We start from the raw sequence: 23,281 nt of genomic DNA on the forward strand, positions 1-23,281 counted from the left end.
TTCCCTTCATCTCAGATGTGACAAGATCTCTGCACAGCAACACATCAGAAGGTAGTCCAACCTCATCTTGCGCCATCACTTTGCACTCTGCTATTCCATAACTTGAAATTTTCATTCCAAGTTAGCTGAGTCCACTTTCACCCCTCTCATCAGTCTAGACCAACAAAGCTTGATAATACAAGCTTTTCACTGAACAGTACTCTGCTTATCGCTGCAGTCACTTAAAAAGAAGCAGCGGAATAAGTGAGTTAAAAACATGTGCGATACAAAAAGGATCATGTGAGAAGACAAAAAGCGTCATTAAAAGCAGTAGGAGTAACTGCAAAGTGCAACTTTCACCCCGATATATTATTCACAGCACAGTACCTTGGCATTGTCAAACATCCGAAGATCCGTGTACATGTTTAGGGCTCGACTATTATTTCCTGTTTTCTTGTATAATTTGGCAGCCTCATGAAACTTGGCCTGGTAGGCATGCACATCTGCTAAAAACAGCTCATTATCATTCTCACCATGCTTTTTACGCTCCTGAGGGGAAAGAAAATTGCATGGAATAACTTAAATAATGTAGATTACACAGTAAATTTGATTCCCAGTCAACCATACTGAAGGGGAACATTACAAGACAGGTTTTTCGTCTATCTTTGAATTCTTGTAAACCATTCCAATGCCTTTCATGTTCTGAAAAGTACCACTCAATCACTCATTACCTTCACAAAGGAGAGAACATGAAGTGTATGAATGCATGCATCTCAACATATAAACTAGAAATGATGGCATTTCAGTGACCCTCGACTTAACCTTAGCCTAATCCCAGGACAAGTTACAATGACCAATTAACCTACCAACTGGTATGTCTTTGGACTGTGGCAGGAAACGGGGCAACCATAGGAAATCAGAGCTGTCATGGGGAAAAATGTACAAACTCCTTTCAGGCGGTGGCAGAAATTGAATCCAGGTCACTGAAACTGTTAAGTGTTGTGCTAAACACTATGCTACCATGCTGCCCTTGTACTACCATGTTCTGCTTCCTTTTCCAAAGATCAGTGACACAAAGTAGAATTAACAAAGTCTTATTGTTTACCTTCAATAAAGAAATCTCATTTTGACATCTCCAGGATATTTTAAATTGGTCTTTTACATTTTAGTCAACCAAAACTCTTCCTATACATCTCTGTCTTGTTCTCCAGGATAGCTTCCCCAGGAACATTAAGCATCTTTTTTTAAACCACATCTACAGTTTGTAGTTCTCTGCCCATGTGGGCTCAATGTACCAGTGCTCACCAGACTTGTCAGCAGATCGTACGTATACATTCTAACCGTTACAGACGATTGTAATCATTATATGATTCCACGTGTCTGTATTGTTTCTAATTCTCTCTTGTTCTGTATTCCCTGCATCTATTTCTTAGTTGGCAAATTCTGGCCTAATTAGCTTTATACTGTCCTTCACAGAATATTACAGGAACGTAGACATTCTGAACAGGATGTTCTTGCCAAAGACTGATCAATATCCACCATGAATCTGAAGTTATCCCTCCCACAGATTGCTCGCTATGCACTACACTCTCACAAAACCCAAGATCCTGCAGCACAACAGCATACTTAAATTCCAAAAATTAATAATTTCCAGACATCATGTTAGTCTATTATAAGAGTAGGATTCACCACAAAATATTGAATGTGAACTGTCTGGAGAGTACCTGGGATGTAACAGAGCTCCATGGGTACTTTTGATGGCTGCTGACCTCATACTAACTCTGCCATGAAAAGTCCCAAGCCTGGCTGCAAATGGAGGATTGGACATGGAGTTAGCAACCCCACCCAATAAAAACCCAGAGCTACAGAAATGCCAACAGAGGCTCAGAAATCCTGTCCCTGGGAGAGGAAGAATCTTTGAGGATGGGCTACAACTGGGGACAACTTGGAAGACTGACCTGGGATAGAAGACTTTTGCGAACTGCTGTCAGCACTGCCTAAGCCCCAGTAGGGGTGATGGGCTTAACTGAAAACTGACCATACTTATATTCCATGACAAATTCAATGGAAAAGGGTGGGGAAAGATTACAATGTCCTGAATATTTTGATCCACTCTTTCTGATCCAACTAGACCATCACCTTGGTTATAATTCAATTTTAAGAATGGTGAATCAGGCCTCAGAGCATCATTTTGAATTATTCTGGGACAACAACTTGGCCCCCATATTTTGTATTAACAAACACAGAATAATATATCCCAACAATATTGAGACAACTAAGTAATTTAAAAGATGACATCCTTACTTCTATGCTGTTAATTAGTTCTAGATATCGGAGGTCTCGCACTCGAACAAAAGCCTGCCGATAAATAAAAACATTAAATTAAAATATGGACACAATTCCATTAAACTTCAAATTAAATTTATTATCCAAGTACATATGTCACCATATACAACCCAGAGATTCATTTTCTTGCAGGCATAATCAATAAATCCAGAATAGAATAATACCATAACAGAATCAATGAAAGAGTGCACCAATATGGGCATTTAACTAGTGTGCAAAAGACAACAACTGTGCAAAGAAAGACAGAAAGAAAGCCACAGACAGAAAGGAAAAAGAAAGAAAGAAAGAACGAACATTTCAACAATGGGGCATGAAGTGAGTGAAGTTATCCCCTTTGGTTCAAGAGCCAGATGGTTGAGGGGTAATAATTATTCCTGAACCTGGTGTTATCAGTCCCAAGAGTCCTGTGCCTTCTCCTTGATGGTGACTTTGAGAAGAGAGCATGACCTGGGTGGTGGGGGCCCTTGATGATGGATGCTGCTGCCTGTGACAATGGTTTATATAAGTGTGCTTGATGGTAAGGAAGGTTTTAGCCATGAAGGACTGGGCTGTATCCACTACTTTTTGTAGGATTTTCCATTCAAGGGCATTGGTGATTCCACACCAGGCCATGATGCAGCCAGTTGATACACTCTCCAGTACACATCTATAGAAATTTGTCCAAGTTTTAGATGTCATGCCAAATCTTCACAAACGCCTGAGGAAGTAGAGGTGCTGCTGTGCTTTCTTTCTAATTGCTCACGTGCTGGGCCTAGGACAGGTCCTCGGAATTAATAACACCGAGGGATTTAAAGTTACTGACCCCCTCCACCTTTGATCCTCCAATGAGCACTGGCTCATGGGTCTCTGGTTTCCTTCTCCTGAAGTCAATAATGTCTTGTTGACATTGAGTAAGAGTTTGTTGTTATGGCAACACTCAGCCAATCTCCCTCTGATATAGCATCATATCAAGTGTTGCACTGTCATCAGTATAATTGTTAATAGATTATATGCTAAGAAATGGAAGAATCATTCCACTGAGTCATTTGTTCCTGCTGTGATTTGTTCAGACTTTCAGTCCCTGGCACTAATTTCTTATCCCTTGATTACAATAATATCTCTTCACCACCCACACTTTACACACCAAGTCCTTACCAAGTCAGCAATTTTGGTTCTCTCCCCCCCCCCCACCCATACGATCATAAACTGAAATTATCTTCTGCAGGTGTGGCATTTCATACAGACTGAGATGGTGCCAATGTTTCTTACAGCCCTAGTGGTGAGTTCCCACTGAATGATTGTTTATCCAGGAATGGTCTGGCAGAATAAAAGAAATATGGGCTTGCACAGGAATTGATGGTTACTAGACAGTCTGATTAAGTGGAGCACTGTGTCACCTGTACAATCTTGGCTGCAAATTATTGCAGACATTTCCTTCTTTCTCTTTGCTCTTTCCGATCATAGCAACTTTAAAAAAAGTCCGTTTTCTTTCATTCCTAAGTCTGATGAAAGGTCATCAACCTGAAATATTAACTCATTTTTTTACTTCAGTGTGCTGTCAGATAGCATTTTTATCTCCAGCACTTCTTGTAATAATTTAGAGGTCAAAGTGAGAGAAAAAAAAATTGTAAAACTGCAGATGCAGGAAATCTAAAATAAAATGTGAAATTTCTGGAAATACTCCGCAGGTCAGGCTGTATCCACTTGGACTGAGAGTTCAATGGAGAATTAAAGTAGCAGACATCTAGAAGCTTGGGGGTCACCTTGATTTTGCTGAAGGAAACTTCATCATAAGCAGTAAGGATTAACTCTAGGTAAGAGACAATACAAATTATCGTGAAGACTGACAAACAGGAAACCCATGTAAAAGTGCTCTGAAAATCTGAATAAGAATGGCCTAACGAACAGTACAATTTCATATTTGACTGGTTACTTTGTCAGAATCAGATTTAATATTACTAACATATGTTGTGAAATTTGTTGTTTTGCAGCAGCAGTACATTGCAACATATTTAATTTATAATTTTTCTGTAATATTATAAGTAGTGCACAAAGAGAGCAAAATAATAAAAAATAGGTAGTGTACAGGAATTTACTATCCAATCAGACATCTGTGGGGAAGAAGCTGTTCTTCAAATGTTGTGCGTGTCTTAGGTTTCTGTACCTCCTCCTTGAAGGTAGCAATGAGAAGACAGCATGTTCTGGGTGACAGGGGTCCTTAATGATGGATGCTTCCTTTTTGAAGTATCACCTTCCGAAAATGTCCTCAATGCTGCGGAGGCTAGTGCCCATGATGAAGCAGGCTGAGTTTTTCATCTTTCTGCAGATTCTTCTGATCCAGTGCAGTGACCCCTCCATACCAGACAGTGATGGAACCAGTTTGAATGCTCTCCACGGTACATCCATAGAAATTTGCGAGTGTCTTAGGTGACATATCAAGACTCCTCAAACTCAATGAAATATAGTTCCTATGACTAGTGGTGTTCCACAGGGGTCTGTGTTCGGACCAATTCTTTTTAAGTTATTTGTCAATGATTTAGATGATGAAATTGATGGCTTTGTTGCAAAATTTGCAGACAATATGAAGATAGGTGGAAGGGCAGGTAGTTTTGAGGAAGTAGAGGGCTACTAAAGGACTTTAGACAGATTAGGAGAATGGGAAAAGAAATGGCAGATGGAATACAGTGTCAGGAAGTGTATGGTCATGCACTTTGGTAGAAGAAATAAAAAGGTTGACTATTTTCTAAATGGAGAGAAAATACGAAAAAATTGAGGCACAGAAGGACTTAGGTTAATTTGCAGGCTGAGTCTGTAGTAAGGAAGGCCAATGCGATGTTAGCATTTATTTCAAGAGGACTAGAATATAAAAGCAAGGATGTAATGTTGAGACTTTATAAGGCATTGGTGAGGCCTCACTTGGAGTGTTGTGAGCAGGTTTGAGTGGCTTATATTGGAAAGGATGTGCTAAAACTGGAGTGGGTTCTAAGGAGGTTCATGAAAATCATTTCAGGATTGAATGGCTTGTCACATAAAGAGTGTTTGATGGCTCTGGGCCTATGTTCACTAGAATACAGAGAAGAATGAGGGGTGACCTAATAGCAACCTATCAAATGGTGAATGGCCTAGACAGAGTGGTTGTGGGGAGGACGTTTCCTATGGTGGGAGAATCTAAGACCAGAGGACACAGACTCAGAAGAGAGGAGTGTTCTTCTAGAACAGAGATGAGGAGAAATTTCTTTAACCAAAGAGTGGTGAATCTGTGGAATTTGTTGCCACAGGCAGCTATGGAGGCAAAGTCTTTATGTATATTTAAGACAGAGGCTGATATATTCTTGACAGATCAGGGCATGAAGGGAAATGGGGAGAAGGCAGTAGATCGGGGCTGAGAGAAAAATTGGATCAGCCATAATTAAATGGCGAAGCAGGCTTGATGGGCCAAATTCTACTCCTATATCTTATGGATTTATGCTTACTTTTGAATTGCATCAACCTGTTGGGCCCAGGATAGATCTTTAGAGATGCTGACATCTAAGAACTTAAAACTGCTCACCCTTTCTATTGCTGATTCCTTGATGAGGACTGGTGTAAGTTTCCTCGACTTCCCCTTCCTGAATTCCACAATTCCCTGGTCTTACTGATGTTGAGTGTAAGGTTTCTGTTGTGACACCACTCAACTAGCTGATCTATCTCACTTGTATGTCTCCCTGTCACCATCTGAAGTTCTCCCAACAATAGTCATACTTTATTGATCCCGGGGGAAATTGGTTTTTGTTACAGTTGCACCATAAATAATAAATAGTAATAACACCATAAATAGTAATATGTAAATTATGCTGTGCCGTTGGCGAATTTATAGATGGTGTTTGAGCTATACCTAGCCAGACATTATAGGGTGTGAATATACAGCAGAGCAGTTATAGCTAAACATGCATCCTTGAGGTGTGCCAGTGTTGATCATCAGTGAGCAGACACTATTTCAGATGTTAGTATAAGTGGTCAAGTACGTTAGCTTCTCTGGTTCCACAGGTGATATACTTGTGGCATACTGAAGACCCCTTCAAATTGGCCTGGTTGAAATCCCTTGCAATGAAGGGGAAGGCATCAGGGTGCATTGCTTTGTGACTGCTGATCACAGCGCTAAGCTCCTCCAGCCCCCGAATGACAGTGGCCACAAAGACACTACCAACATGACTGCGTAAAACTCCCTTGGCAGATAAAATGGACAACACTTGTCCGGTAGATACTCTAGGTCAGGTGAGCAGGACTGAGACTGAACCATCATGTCTGAGTACCGCGATGAGTTAATCATGAAGCATACTCCTCTTCTACCTTTAAAAATCTCAACTGTCCTGACTTTGCGGCACTGTATTACTGATAGGCTATCATAAAATATAAAAAATAAATGAACTAACTAGAAAATCAGAGACAATAACTGGAAGGAATAATGGAATTGTCTCTGCTCAGATGTACCAATTAAATGCTGTACATGTACCTCCACGTATCTTTGTGCATTAAGTATCTCATCAGTCACATACTTTTTTAGCAGTTTCAAAGTCCATTCCTTCCAAGGCCTCCATTGCCAGGTCTCTCCAATCATTCTCTGTAACTCCTAAGCAAGCGATCTGGTAGGCTTCCTTGTACATCTTCTTTTCCAAGTACTGATACATGGGTGCAGACTTGTTTAAAAAGAAGAGATTTCCTTATTAGTCCAAATAGTTGAGTATTGTCATAGATATATACAGCACCTATAAAAAGTATTCACCACCCTTGGAAATTTTCATGTTTTATTGTTTTACAACATTGAATCACAGTGGATTTAATTTGGCTTTTTTGACACAGATCAACAGAAAGATTCTTTTGTATCCAAGTGCTCTAAATTAATGACAAATACAAAATAACTGATTGCATAAGTATTCACCCTCTAATATGACACACCAAATCACTGCTGCAGCCCTTGGTTTTAGAAGTCATATAATTAGTTAAATGGAGAAGTCACATAACTAGTTAAACCGGTGTGCAGTCAAGGTGTTTCGACTGTAGTAAAAATACACCTGTATCTCGAAGGTCCAATTGCCGGTGACTCAGTATCCTGGTAAAAACTACACCATGAAGACAAAAGAACATTCCAAGCAACTCCACGTTAAGGTTATTGAAAAGCACAAGTGAAGAGAAAGATACAAGAAAATTGTAGACTGCACATACAACTGTTGCCTGGGTGCTTCACCAGTCACAGCTTTATGGCAGAGTGGCAAAGAGTTGTTGAAACACTGTTGAAAAAAAAACTCATGAAATCTCGGCTAGAGTTTGGAGGAGGCATGTGGGAGTCTCTTAAGTCAGCTGGAAGAAGGTTCTACAGCCTGATTAAACTAAAATTGAGCTTTTTGACCATCAGACTAAATGCCATGTTTGGCGTAAGCAGGTCGGCTTGTGAAGGTAGAGGGTAAATGAATGCAGAAAAATACAGGGAAATCCTGGTGGAAAACCTGATGCAGTCTACAAGAGAACAGCGACTTGGTAGAAGATTTGTTTTCCAGCAAGATAAGGACCCCAAGCATAAAGCCAAAGCTACACAGGAATGGCTTAAAGACAACTAAGTTTTAGCCTTTTTACAGGTTATAAATTAAATCTTAGTAAGAGTGAACTTTTTCCGATTAATAAACAACTTCCCTTGTATCATAACTTCCCGTTTAAATTGATTAATAATTATTTCTCATATCTTGGGATTAAAATTACTTGTAAATACAAAGATTTATTTAAGACCAATTTTTTACCCTTAATTGATCATAATAACTCAACTTTCATCTAAATGGTTTCCATTATATTTAACTTTGATTGGTCGTATTAATGCAGTTAAGATGTTTATTCTGCCAAAATTTTTATATATATTTCAGGTATTACCGATTTTTGTTCCAAAATCTTTTTTTGATAAAGTTGACTCTAAAATTTCTTCATTTATTTGGCAAAATAAAAACCCGAGATTGTGTAAAATACATTTACAGAAAGCCAAGAGAGATGGAGGTCTAGCATTACCTAACTTTAGATTCTATTATTGGGCAATCAATATTCGACATATGAAATTTTAGTTACTTGACCAAGATACACTATCCATTCCTAAATGGGTAGTATTGGAATTACAATCTGCTCAGGGCTACGCACTTGGCTCTATTTTAGGTTCCTCTCTTCCTTTTGATTTGAAACGCCTCAAACTGGTCTCTAACCCGATAGTTAAATATACCTTGCGTATTTGGTTTCAATTCAGAAAATGTTTTGATCTCAACCAATTTGGGCTAGCGATCCCTATTTTAGGTAACATATTTTTTCCTCCCTCTTTCACGGATTGTGCATTTCAAATTTGGAAGACTAAGGGTATTTCACGGTTTTTGGATTTATTTTTAGATGGTTCCCTTATGTCTTTTGAACAATTATCTAATAAATATAATTTACCAAGAATACATTTTTTTAGATATCTTCAAGTTAGAAATTTCCTAAGTACTATACTTTCTTCCTTTCCAACGTTACCTCCTACATATATTTTAATTATGTAATTAAAATTAGATACTATTATATTAGATAAAGATAAAATTAGATATAGATAAAATTAGATACTAAATTAAATAAAATTAGATGTAATTAGATACTATAATTAACCGTAACCCATGTCAGAAAGGTGTAACGGCTATTATTTATTATATTATTATGAAACTTAGGAAAGCTCCATTTGATAAGATTAGGTCAGATTGGGAACAAGAATTGGGTTCTATTATTTCCGTGGATGACTGGGGGCGGATTTTACAATTAGTCAATATTTCCTCTATCTGTGCTAAACATTCCCTAATCCAATTTAAAGTTGTTCATAGAGCACATATGTCCAAAGATAAATTAGCTCGTTTTTATTCCCATATTAATCCTACACTAGACGTCACCCAACCTTTGCTGTTGTTGTACAAAGACAATCCTCCACCAAAGCTTGGAATCCATCTCCCTGCTGCCAGAGACTTCAATAATTTTAGGTGACACCACCACCATTGGTCTGATTATTTTTATGGGGTGTATGGGGTGGTTGGGTCCTAACTAAATATCAGGAAAAGCCAGTAGCGATTATATAGCTTCTACCACCCAAGACAACTCTGCCTTGACGTAGGACTTAGGTCTGGGTGCACCCTGTCTCGCTGAAGGAGCTGTCTATGGCGAGTGTTTGGCGCCAGAAAAATAACAAGACCAATGGTGGTGGTGTCACCTAAAATCACTGAAGTTTTAAAGTAGACAATTATATTTCAGGTAATTTGCTGAACTAGAGATCATTTCCAAAGAAGTTAGTTGTGAGGTGTTTCTTGATATAATATAGCATGCAGGTTTGTGAATGTTGGGGTTGGTGCCTGCCTGGAGTGATTCGAGCTGGTTACTGAAGAGAACAAACAGCCATAAATTACCGACTGTCACTTGCTGGAAAGAGGGCAATAAATGGATGCTGGCCTGGAGCAGAGCCAATAAAATGATGTTAAAGGTCAGACACATGACCTATAGCCAATGACACTGGAATGCAATATTTGAATTGGTAAGGAATGAATATAAAAGTAGACATTTCGAGTATGCTATCAAGAGATCTACCATCACAAGGAAGGACCCCCATGCCAGGGTCTAGGAGAAGGAAGGATTGATCATCTGGCCAACAGAGACCCCCTATTTTGGTGTTATAAATTGGAAAAGTGCTCTGAGTGAGTATTGGTACAGAGGGAACAGTAGAATTCTTGTTCTAAATTGTTGGCCCAGGGTCAACATAGTTTCGTTGTTGTTTGTGCAGAGTCAATAGAGTGTGAACGATTAATTACGAATTGTGTTGTGAATTTCCTAACCTAGTTCCATCGACCGAACAGTCAACACTACTGGGTTATTTTTTTTACTCCCATCCCAAACAGAACTTCTGGGATTCAGGCATCACTAGCAAGTTGACCCCAAAAGACTCATTACACTAATGCCTTATACACTTAAAGCACTGAAAAACATGAAAGTTTTGATAGATTGGAATCCAGCTTTTACCATTGTCAAACCATTAGCATCCCCAGTCTTAAAAAAAAAATGTAATATTTTTGCTCACTTTTTTCTGCTTAAATTGAAGCAAGTGCCAGCCTCCTTTCCTTTACTTAGCTGGTGGTCTTTAGTCACTTGGAATGGTGATTTTTACCTCACTGTGGTGGTGATGAAACCAAATTAACTGTTGATATCATCAACTACATCCAGAGTTTCCTTTTGTCTCATTATCATACTTTGTTCATTCAAGCAGATTCAAAGATGTTTTACAGTTTTTTTAAAATCATAACTAGCTCTCGACAATAAATCAGCCAAACTGAGAAGCCATACCTGTGGGACCTCAACAGCAGACATAGCATATACATGGAGGCAGAAGATCTTGGAGCCATTGTACCCTACCACAAAACCTTGGAGCTTCTGTTGGTGGACTGGAAAATTACTGGCTTTTATATTGAGAAATCCACCGCCAGAGAAACAAAGCATATTCTCACATTGGGTATTCCAGGCCACACTGTTAGCATTTGGCTCCTAAAAATGACATTGAAGAATTAATATTCAAATGATTATGATCGCTTTAAGATTATATCAATTTACAATATGACTACACAATGCCTTGGGCACTGAAAAAACAAATCAGGAAGATTACTGAAGATGATATGGTTAGAAGCTGTTCAGCAACAGTCTCCTGGCCCAATTAAGCAGCATAGTATCCCAAATAAACAAAGGATGATTTATCTTTGTTCTTTAAGAGTTACCCCCACATAAGTGGCTACCCATATTGGGGCAACTCTTAAAGAACAAAAATTAATCAAGAAGAGAGCTGGGATTCCCTTCTTTTGGGACACTGTGCGGCTTAATTGGGACAGGAGACTGCTGCCGAACAGTTTTTAACTAGAATCAGTCACACGCACTTGCACGGCTGTTACACACACCATGCTTAAAGCAACCCGCTTTTAAATGGCGGGTGCCTTTTGCATGGTGTTTCTGTTCAAAAGACAGTGATTTTTGTCATCTGGCTCAAGGACAGGTTGTATCCCACTGTTACAAGACTATAGAATTGTTCCCTCTACAATGCAGACTTGCAGCACACTGAAAAGCTTGAGCATGTAGATATTAAGGAAGAGGATGTGCTGGAGCTTTTGGAAAGCAAGTTGGATAAGTCACCGGGACCGAATGAGATATACCCCAGGTTACTGTGGGAGGCGAGTGAGGAGATTGTTGAGCCTCCGGCGATGATCTTTGAATCATCAATGGGACAGGAGAGGTTCCGGAGGACTGGAGGGTTGTGGATGTTGTTACTTTTTCAAGAAAGGGAGTAGAGAGAGCCCAGGAAATTATAGACCAGTGAGTCTTACCTCAGTGGTTGGTAAGTTGATGGAGAAGATCCTGAGAGGCAAGATTTATGAATATTTGGAGAGGTATAATATGATTAGGAATAGTCAGCATGGCTTTGTCAAGGGCAGGTCGTGCCTTATGAGTCTGATTGAATTTTTTGAGGATGTAACTAAACACATTGATAAAGGAAGAGCAGTAGATGTAGTGTATATGGATTTCAGCAAGGTATTTGATAAGGTACCCCTTGCAAGGCTTATTGAGAAAGTAAGGAGACATGGGATCCAAGGGGACTTTGCTTTGTGGATCCAGAACTGGCTTGCCCACAGATGGTTGTAGATGGGACAGTCATATTCCACATGGAGGTTGGTGACCTCGGGGATCTGTTCTTGGACCCTTACTCTTTGTGATTTTTATAAATGACCTGGATGAGGAAGTGGAGGGATGGGTTAGTAAGTTTGCTGATGACACAAAGGTTGGAGGTGTTGTGGATAGTGTGGAGGGCTGTCAGAGGTTACAGCGGGACATTGATAGGATGCAAAACTGGGCTGAGAAGTGGCAGATGGAGTTCAGTCAAATCACTTTTTATTGTCATTTCGACCATAACTGCTGGTACAGTACACAGTAAAAATGAGACGTTTTCCAGGACCATGGTGCTATATGAAACAATACAAAAACTACACTGAACTACGGAAAACTACACTGAACTACGTAAAACAACACAAAAACTACACTAGACTACAGACCTACCCAGGACTGCATAAAGTGCACAAAACAGTGCAGGCATTACAATAAATAATAAACAAGACAATAGGCACAGTAGAGGGTAGTAGGTTGGTGCCAGTACAGGCACTGGGTATTGAGGAGTCTGATGGCTTGGGGGAAGAAACTGTTACATTGTCTGGTCGTGAGATAACCCAGTTAAGTGTGAAGTGGTTCATTTTGGTAGGTCAAATATGATGGCAGAATATAGTATTAATGGTAAGACTCTTAGTAGTGTGGAGGATCAGAGGGATCTTGGGGTCCGAGTCCACAGGATGCTCAAAGCAGCTGCGCAGGTTGATGCTGTGGTTAAGAGGGCATACAGTGTACTAGCTGTCATCAATCATGGAATTGAATTTTGGAGCCGAGAGGTAATGTTGCTGCTATATAGGACCCTGGTCAGACCCCACCTGGAGTACTGTGCTCAGTTCTGGTCGCCTCAGTACAGGAAGGATGTGGAAACCATAGAAAGGGTGCAGAGGAGATTTACAAGGATGTTGCCTGGATTGGGGAGCATACCTTATGAAAACAGGTTGCGTGAACTTGGGCTTTTCTCCTTGGAGCGACAGAGAATAAGAGGTGACCTGATAGAGGTATATAAGATTATGAGAGGCATTGATCCTGTGGATAGTCAGAAGCTTTTTCCCAGGGCTGAAATGGCTGCCACAAGAGTAATGGTACAGAGGTAATGTCAGGGTTAAGTTTTTTCATGCAGAGAGTAGTGAGTGCGTGGAATAGGCTGCCAGCAACAGTGGTGAAGGCGGATACGATAGGGTCTTTTAAGAGACTTTTGAATAGTTAGATGGAGCTCAGAAAAGTAGAGGGCTATGGGGAAGTCTAGTAATTTCTAAGGTAGGGACATATTCGGCACAACTTTGCGGGCTGAAGGGCCTGTATTGTGCTGTAGGTTTTCTATGTTTCTATAAGATGGACTCTAACCCCAAAATCTTTAAGATTGAAAGTACATTTAATATCACAGTATGTATGCAGTATACAACCCTGAGATTAGTCTTCCTGCCGGCAGCTACAAAACAAAGAAACACTATAGAACCCATTCAAGGAAAACATCACTCAATGTGCAAAAAAAAAAGAGAATAAATCATGCAAACGGCAAAAAAAAGTGAATAACACACAGAATCTTAAACATCAATCCGCAAGAGTCCTTGAAACGGTCTTGGAATGTTCAGTTTAGTTCAGTTCAATTTAGCTCTGTCATTCATTGACTATAGGCTGCAGAGCCACTCCACATTGAAGCATCCTGATCAAAACCACGCAAAATAACAATCCAAAAAAAAGTATCCAGAAACACATGCAACATGAACCAAAGATCTTTAAAAAAGATCTTTTTAAAAATTTATGGCCTTTAAAAATCCAATCCACAAGCCACGCCGATCAAACCTTGCCCAACACCCAAGACTCCTGCAACTTCCTCTGGCAGCAGCAAGAGGGAGAGGGAGACTGGTCATACTCGGGCAGACGGTGCTGAACAACAGCTTGGCTTCTGCTTTCGTCCTCAATGATTTCAATCCTACTCGATGCTTTAATTGGCAAGATCGGCACTCTGCCATTAGGCCACAAACTGTGTTGTCAACCTCGTTCTCATCCATGCTGAATTTCCTTTGAGACAGCAAAAGCTCTAGAATGCTCAGTCGGCCCAAAAACACATTATCAAAATGTAAATTACAGGCTCCAGTTGCATGCAGATTAGTAGAAGTACACTTAAAAGTAGTAGTACTGTAGTTTTGTGAACTGTCTACAGATAGTGCTGGCGACCAGCACAATCTTGCTGGAACCTTCTTGTGACCTTGCACCCTATTGTCTATTCACACTGCATTTCCTCTGGTTGGTTTTCATCAGCTAAAGAGCCTTGATTTTCAAAGGCCACTGTGCAGAAAAGGATAGCACTTTAGGAGAAACAAGAAGTAAAGATTAGAATGAGAGAAACAAAGCCATTACTGGTGATTCATTACCTGCTATAATAAGTATGAACAGAACCAGGTACGCACTGTCCCATCTGGTTGGATTATTGTGTGTTGGAGAAGGGAGCACCATTAACAAGCAGGTTGAAGTGTGTTATGTTGTATTTGTCACATCACACAGTGTGTAATTTGTGAATTCATTATTCACTATTTATGAATTGCTATCCTGAAGGGTCTCGGCCCAAAACGTCGACTGTTTACTCTTTTCCATAGATGCTGCCTAGCCTGCTGAGTTTCTCCAGCATTTTGTGTTGCTTGATTTCCAGCATCTGCAGAAATTCTCTTGTTTATGATAACATTCCCAACTGTACAGGTAAAGTTATGAGTTGACAAAAGCCTCGTAGTGTAAGGATCATTTCACCTGCCCTTACCACCCACAATCTAATGGGGTAGCGGAAAGACAGAACAGGACCCTGAAGCGTAGTCTAGCTAAATTATGCAATGAGACTGAGCTAAGCTGTCCAGAGGTGCTTCCACTGACCCTCGTGACAATTTCACTGCACTCCAAACCATGTAACAAGCCTATCTCTGCAGGAGATAGTATTGGAATGCCCCATGAACTTGCCAGTTACTCCCCACTTTTCGGTAAAACAGATGAACATGCATTCTATGAGAGAAAACATGTTACATTATTGTACAGCACTAGCTTTTAGAGGTTTCCATCCACAGATACTTGCAGCACAGAAGAACGTGCTGGCTGCAGTTTTAGACTTAACCAAGCAGGAGATTGGGTACTGGTGATACCCTACTGACGAAAGAACTGCCTTGAACCTCGGTGGACAAACCTGTTTCAAATATTTCTAACTACATATGCTGCTCTGAAGATTCAAGAAAAACAGATATGGATCCACACATTGCACATTAAGACAGTGGTGCCACCGGAACAGGGAACCTGTGGCCAGAAGAACCTTGACGATAAGGGCTGAATTTGAACTTTGTTAACTGTGACTTTAAGGATTCACTAGGTTTTGGGTAATCTGGGCATCTATTTCTTGTTTAAGTGCAGAACACTGACGACACTAACACTCTTAACACTTCATCCTAGTTACTGGCATTGGTTACTCACCAGTCAGGTTGTAGGGTGTGTTCTAGAAGGTTCACACATTTTAAAATTGGCTTGCCAATGCAGCCTATACCCCTGAATTGTAGTGATTTTGATTCTGTGCTATATTTTGATAATGAGAAGAGCTGTGAAAGGAGTACGGGACTGCATTGTCCATAGAGATGACTCATGCCAAAGCAATTGTTTTAAAAGATATAATCAATCTTCCTACAATGGACTGCATAACTCACCTGCTCTGAAGCTGCTTCATGAGGTTAAGGATGAAATTTGTTATTGTAACCATGTGATAGGACTAGATTTAGGTAAGAGTACATGCAAAGTCTATACTACTGGTGACCCTCTCAATCCTGTTAACAGTACCTAATGGGTATGTGGCTGTCAGGACTAGCACTGGCTGCCAGAGGTACCCTTCTAAAAATTGAATTATTGGCTTGAACCAAATCCATGGAGGGGTTGTTGTTATCTAGCCTGTAGTACCAAAAAAGTACCAGCTGCCCACCCTCTCTCTTTCTCTATCATACTGTGTGGGATTGCCAAAGAACTAAGGAAACTGAACATTTCTGGATTGCAGTGTTCCTGTTCGAGGGACCTGGTAGACTGGCTTGTGAAAGCATTAACATGGTCTCAGCTCTGCTGGGGAAACCAACTACTGACACAATCTTACTGCTACTTGATACACGAGCCAGACCATCAATGACATCACTGCCAAAATAGTGGCAATCTGCATTGTGGCCCTTCAAATTAACTAGCACATGACTTTTTGAAAAAGGATGTAATGCTTTCCCAGCATATATAATGAATAAACTCTTCTCTGACTTCCAGCTGGGTACAGGTACCTATTTTAACTGACATTTTGATTACAAGCTCTGCCATCTTCATCAGGTATGACGCCTAGGCATGTCTAGTCTGGTGGTAAATATATCCCCATCATCTGTCCCTCCTGATTGGTAAGGTCACATCCGCTATCAGGTTTCCGCTATCCCACTTTGTTTACAATTGAATTCCAGTTCTTATTTGGAACATCACTGGTTTAGCTGTCCATAACCCAGCTAGAAGCTGATAAGTTTAGGAAGACTGGGCAGGAGCTGCATGGGACTCCATAGACACCATGGCTGGTTTCACTCTTCAGCAGTAATTATAATATTCCCTGCTATTTATAATATTTGATTTAATCTCTTTCCTGAGATCACTCTGCAGAGTGATGGCCCACAGAGCAACTGTCTCCATTGTGATTCAACAGCCCCTGATGAAATTCAATTTCAGAGAGGGTGCGACTGAAATTCAGTAAGATGCGTGTTGTTCTCTACAGGGTCAAAAGGAGGGAGAGTGGAAGCTGCATTAAGGCAAGGATTAACATAGTATCCAGGCAAGGATAGATTGTAAATAGAGTGCAGATACCCCAAGCATGAAAGGTCTTTAAAGAGCACAGCTCCCCTTTGCAGAGCAGATTCCAGGAGCCATTTTCACTTACTGGAGACAAGATAAGAAGACAACGAAAGGTTGCGAAACACACACACTAAGGGATAATTTTGTTACTAACTTTATAAGTATTGTCGGTTCTTAGCCTATAATTTCTAATGACTTTTAACACCTGTATCCTGCAAGTAAGGAATTCAAACAATCACAGTTTACCAAATGATCAATTCGGAATAAAAATAGAATTCCTCTGTTCAGACTTCAGAACAGTGTAGTGAGTGGCCAGCCTGTTCTCCTTGTGCACTAGAAAAATAAAGTATGATTGAGGAATGAGTGCGAGTTTCAGAATTCAGTTAATCAGTGACAACGATATTGGCCTTTATTAGTCAGGTAGTGAGTATGAGACTTACAGGACTTGTTCTCCAACTTTACATAACTATAGTCAGATTTCAGCTGGAGTAGAGTCAGAGCACTAGTGGAATTCCCTTCAACACCCTTTAGTAAGGATATAACAGTGCTGGAAAGAGTGCAGAAGACATTCACCAGGATGCTACCTGGGAAAGACTAGATCTGTTTTTCCTGGAGCAGAGGAGGTTAAGAGAAGTCATTAGTGAGATATATAAAATTATGATGGGTATAGATAGGGTTAACTGCAGGAATCTTTTCCTCATAGCAGAGGCAGAAAACTAGAGTGCAAAGATTTCAGAGTAAGGGATAAGAGATTTAGACAGTATCTGAGTCAAAACTTTTTCCACCCAGAGGACCTGGAATGGACTGCCTGAGGGAGTGGTGGAATGCAGAGTTACTAAAGGCATTAAAGTAGTGTCTACAAGAGTCTTTGAATTGCCTGGAAGATGCTGTTAGAGGACATGGTGGTATCAGATAGAATTACTAGCTTTAAGAGACATTTAGATACGCAAGGCATAGATAGATAGATAGGGTCCTGATGCAAGCAAATGGGATTAGTGTAAATGTGCTAAGAAGTCAGCATGGACATGGTGGGCTGAAGGGCCCATTTCTGTGCTATACAACTCAAACAAAGTTAAACCAGTTAGAAAACAAGGAGGAAAAGAAACTTGATAAAACAGGGTAATCTCCTTCAGAAACATACTATCAGTTGCACATTACTTTTATCCACATTTTAACCTCAGTCCATAATTTTAGTCAATCAACAACATTCTGCCTGGGCTTTTCTTTTTCTCAATATCAATGAGGATCAAATCCACAAATTCCTCCCACTTACAACAGAGGTGAGTGTGAAGGACACAGAAGAGTTTAACAGGAAAGAAAATGGTTCAGAGACAGAACAACTTCACAGTTACAAGTCTGCAACTGAGAACAAGTACGTTACAACATACAACTGAAAGTGAATATTACATCACGACTGTACCTAACATACCTGGAAAAGAAGTTCCTTGGTACTTAAATCATATACAAGGCATGTATTGTGTTCATCCACCACAGCCAGCTTGTTGCGAGACATGCTCATGTCTAAACAGCGTACAGATGTAGCTTGCTTCAGAAGCACAATCGCAAAGGGATTGTCAACAAATATTTTCAGAATCTACAATGAACAAATAAGGTACATATTAACAGATAAAGCATTTCTAAAGACAAAAAAAAGTTACTGCAAAGTTCTGTTGCAGTTGCAGGGATGTTCTTTTTTTCCCATTCTTTCATTCACTTCCCTCTATTTACAAATCCTCCAGAAGACCAGCCATGATTTATAAATTTCCACAGACAGCACCTTTTTGTCAACAACACACGTAAAAGTTGCTGGTGAATGCAGCAGGCCAGGCAGCATCTCTAGGAAGAGGTGCAGTTGATGTTTCAGGCCGAGACCTTTCGTCAGAACTAACTCAAGGAAGAGTGAGTAAGGGATTTGAAAGTTGGAGGGGGAGATCCAAAATGATAGGAGAAGACAGGAGGGGGAGGGATGGAGCCAAGAGCTGGGCAGTTGATTGGCAAAAGGGATATGAGAGGATCATGGGACAGGAGGTCCGGGAAGAAAGACGAGGGGTGGGGGGGAGACCCAGAGGGTGGGCAAGGGGTATATTCAGAGTGACAGAGGGAAAAAAAGGAGAGTGAGGGAAAGAATGTGTGTATAAAAATAAGTAACAGATGGGGTACGAGGGGGAGGTGGGGCATTAGCAGAAGTTAGAGAAGTCGATGTTCATGCCATCAGGTTGGAGGCTACCCAGACGGAATATAAGGTGTTGTTCCTCCAACCTGAGTTTTTTGTCATCTGGATTTCCTCCTATCACACTTACCCTTTGTCTTCTCCAGCCTTCCTTCTCTTCAGCCCTCCTCCTCTTTCCTCAGTTCACCCAGTTCTGATAACAGTCATTAACTTGAAACATAAGTCTCGATCAATGCTGCCTGCCCTAGGTTTTTCCAGATCCGAGTAAATGCTTTCTGCACCCTCTGCTAGGTCTCCACACCCTTCCTATAATGAGGTGATCAGAACTGAATGTAATAATCCAGATGCAACCTAAATACAGTTTTTAAAACTGCAACATAACTTTATCACTCGAACTAAATTGCTAGCCTTTAGTCTTCTTTACCAGCCTATCAACCTGAGGGAGCCTATCACTTTGAGGGAGCTATGAACTTGGACCCCAAGATCCTTCTGCCCATCAACATTGCTGAGGGTCTCACCATTAATAGTATACTGTCTTTTTAGATTTGATTTCCCAAAGTGCAACACTTCACACTTGGCCAGGTTAAACTCCATCCGCACTTCTCTGCCCATATCTGCAACTGATCAACTTACTAACCCAGTTCCTAGTACAGATTCCTGAGGAACACTAGTCACAGACCTCTAGTCAGAGTAAGTCCTGTCGACCACTACCCTGTCTTCAATGGGCAAGCCAATTCTGAATCTCAACCTTCAATTCACAATGGATCTCATGTATCTTAAACTTCTGGATAAGCCTCCCATGAGGGACCCTGTCAAATGTCTTACTAAAATCATGTAGACAACATCTACCTTCATTGACCTTCATTAATCACTTTTGTCACACTCTCAAAAAACACAAGGCACGAGTTGCTTCACACAAAGTAATGCAGTTATTACTAATTAAGCCACAGTTTTCCCAAATGATAAATCCAATCCATAAGAATCCTTTCCAGTAACCCTATAATGATGTGAGACACATAGGTCTACAGTTTCCTGGATTATCCCTGCTTGAATAATGGAACATTAGCTACTCACCGTTCCTTTAGACCCTAGCTGTGACCAGGGAGGACCTGAAGATATTGGTCAAGGATTCAGCAATCTCAGCTCTTGCCTGTCAATAACCTGAGTACACATCCCATCAGGTCACAGGGACTTAACCACCTTTACGTTCTTCAAGAGTCTCAACACTTCCTCCTTCTTTATCTCAAAATACCCCAACGTATTCACAAGAAACTCAATGATCTCGCTAACCTTCACATTCTTCTCTTTGATCAAGACTGATGCAAAGTACTCACTAAGGAATTCAGCTACACTCTCTACCTCCAAGCATATGTTCCTTGAGTGGTCCTACCCATGCCCACTTGTATAAATGGAATTTCCTGGGGTTCTCTTTAATCCTACTTGCCAAAGATATTTTAAGGCCCCTCCCAGCTTCTCAAATTCTGTTCTCGAGTTCTTTTCTGACTTCTTTATAATCCTCAAAGGCTGTTTAATCTTAGCTCCTAAAATTTATATACATTTCCTTATTCTTCTTGACTAAGTTCACTACCTCTCTCGACATCTGAGGTTCCTTGACATTGCCACTTTGTCCTTCCTTCTTAATGGAACTTACCTGTCCTGTACTCTGTGGATTTGGTCTTTAAACAACCTCCACTTGTCAGATGTAGGCTTGCCCCCCAAAATAGCTGTTCCCACTTAATTCTCCATATTCCCTGCCTCATTTGTCCTGCTCCAATTTAATACTCCTCACAAGGTCAAGACTTAACCTTAAAAGAGTTGTAATCACTTTTCCTTAACTGTCCTCCCAAAAAGGCCAGACATGTGACCAGGCTCATTACCCAATACCGAGTCTAGTATTGCCCCTCTTTTGTTGGACTATCTACATATTGATTTAAAAAACCCTCCTGGATGTACCTAACAAAACCTACCCCATCTAAACCACTTTCACTAAAGTTTTGCCTACCTTCTACCTTTGGGCAGAACTAAAGATGACACTAGAAGGCGACTTCGCCCAGCTCATCAGCAAAACAGTTAAATTCTTCCTATTCTAATGTTTCTATCTTCCTTTTCAGGGTGGATGGGGTCCTGTCGGGATCTTTGATCTACAGTGGCACTCCAGCTGTGGTTCAGTATGGCAGCGTGTTCCTGTTCTAGGAGCGCGCCAATCAGCCGTGTTTCAATATGTCCAGTTTCAGCCTGAAGTCAGGCGCCTTTGGGGCCTTACGTGGCCCTGTGGACGCGAGTTCTCACTGGTGTTGCGAACTAAAGCGTAGTAGGAGCCGGAACATCAAAGACAGCAAGACTGGTTGTCGATGAGCTCTGTGGAGATCTGCAGTCTAATTCTAGAGTGAATGCACCTTACTTATTTTTGAGTTCTACCCAAAAATAAAAAAGCCATAAAGAACTAAGGAGACAATTAAGAAAGCCATGAAGGGCCATTAAAAGCCATCAACAATGCCCAAGGCATTCTATATATACACAAGAGCAAGAGGATAACTAAGCAGTGGATAGGACCACTCAAGCAACATGTACTTGGAGGTAGAGGTTGAGCCCTCAATTATGTTCCCGCTGGGTGCAGCTGTGATAATGTTCCTGATTAAGAGCACCATACCCCCTCTTCACCCATATAACTCTGTCTTTTCTAAAAGATTGAAACCCAGGAATACAAAACACCCATTCCTCTTTCCTTCTCTCTCCCAACAACATCTCTGATATGGCCACATCATCATAGCTCTGTGCCCTAGTCCATGCTCTAAATTCATCATCCTTCCCCATTATATTCCAAGCACAAAATACGCACACTTCAACCCAAATATCCTATTGTGTCTATTACCTTGCCCCTGCCTGTTGTTACTGATCATGACATCTACCTTCCCTCTCAACCTCCTCCACTTTCTGACCTAGGGCTCTGTTCCCATTCCCCCTGCCAAACTAGTTTGGACACTCCCAAGTAGCACTAATAAACCTCCCAACCAGAATATTGGTTCCCCTCCACTGAAGGTGCCACCTCTCTCTTGTATGTCATCCCTATCTCAGAAGAGCTTTCAATGATCCAAAGAACTTGAAATCCTGTCCCCTTGCACCAGTTCCTCAGCCACTCATCATTACTTCTATCCTTCTATTCTAGCATGGCACAAGGAATAATCCAGATTACTACTTTCAATGTCCTACATTTCAGTCTCCTTCCTAATTCCCTATACTCACTGCACAGAACCTCTTCCACTTTTCTACCTGCATAATTAGTCCAATGTGTACCACAACCTCTGGCTACTCACCCTCAGCCTTGAGAATATTCTGCAGTCACTCTGAGATAAATTTATCCCTGACATCCAGGAGGCATCCTGTTGTCTCTTTTGTGGCCACAGGATCTCTCGCCTGTACTCTTATCGAGTCCAGTGGCTATTGCTCTGCCTGACTTTACCATTCCCTGCTGAATCTCACAGCAAATTACCTGGTGGTTGCTGCTGTGCCCTGACAGGTCATCGCCCCCAGCAGTATCCAAAGGGGTATATTTACTGAGTAGAGTGGTCACAGGGGAACACTACACTGTCTACTTACTTCGCCAGGGCATCACTCATCTATTTGAAGCCTGTACCTTGGTTATGACCATCTCAATAAAGACCACAAGACATAGGGACAGAATTCAGCCATTCGGTACATAGAGTCTGCCATTTGATTACCATTTGATCATGGCTGATTTATTCTCCCTCTCAATCCCCTTCTCATGCCTTCTCCCTGTAACCTTTGACACCATTACTAATCAAGCACACATCAACCTCCACTTCAAATGTACTTGACCCCCACAGCCACCCATGGCAATGAATTCTACTCACCACCTTTTTGCTAAAGAAATTCCTCTTCACGTCTGTCCTAAAGGGATGTACTTGCACTCTGAGATTCTGGTCTTAGACTCAACCACTGTAGGAAACATCCTCTCCAAACCCAGTCGTATCTAGGCCTTTCAATATTCAGTAGGTTTCAATGGGATTTCATTGCCTTCCTGCCCTTTTTCTGAACTCCAGAAAGTACAGACCCAAAACCATCAAATACTCCTCAGGGGTTAACCCTTTCATTCCAGGGATCATTACAGTGAACGAGCTCTGGACCCTGTCCAATCCCACTACACATACTTTCTTAGATAAGGACCAAAAACTGTTCACAATACTCCAAATACAGCCTTAAAAAGCTTCAGCATTACATCTTTGCTTTTAACAATCT

At 40.8% G+C, this 23,281-nt stretch overlaps 1 protein-coding gene across 3 annotated transcripts in view; it reads right to left on the reverse strand.

Moving 5' to 3' along the window:
- ift122 (intraflagellar transport 122 homolog (Chlamydomonas)) overlaps positions 1 to 23,281 on the reverse strand; it is a 191,326-nt gene that overhangs the window by 96,371 nt on the left and 71,674 nt on the right. For all 3 annotated transcript variants that reach the window (XM_063067746.1, XM_063067745.1, XM_063067744.1), the window contains exons 13-17: positions 18,284 to 18,448; positions 10,663 to 10,860; positions 6,840 to 6,980; positions 2,284 to 2,337; positions 367 to 528 (exon numbers count right to left, since the gene is read on the reverse strand). In XM_063067746.1, coding sequence (XP_062923816.1) covers positions 367 to 528; positions 2,284 to 2,337; positions 6,840 to 6,980; positions 10,663 to 10,860; positions 18,284 to 18,448 — 720 coding nt within the window. The remainder of the gene's footprint in view (positions 1 to 366; positions 529 to 2,283; positions 2,338 to 6,839; positions 6,981 to 10,662; positions 10,861 to 18,283; positions 18,449 to 23,281) is intronic.

This window comes from Mobula hypostoma, chromosome 15, assembly GCF_963921235.1.
Source record: "Mobula hypostoma chromosome 15, sMobHyp1.1, whole genome shotgun sequence".
Taxonomy (NCBI): domain Eukaryota; kingdom Metazoa; phylum Chordata; class Chondrichthyes; order Myliobatiformes; family Myliobatidae; genus Mobula; species Mobula hypostoma.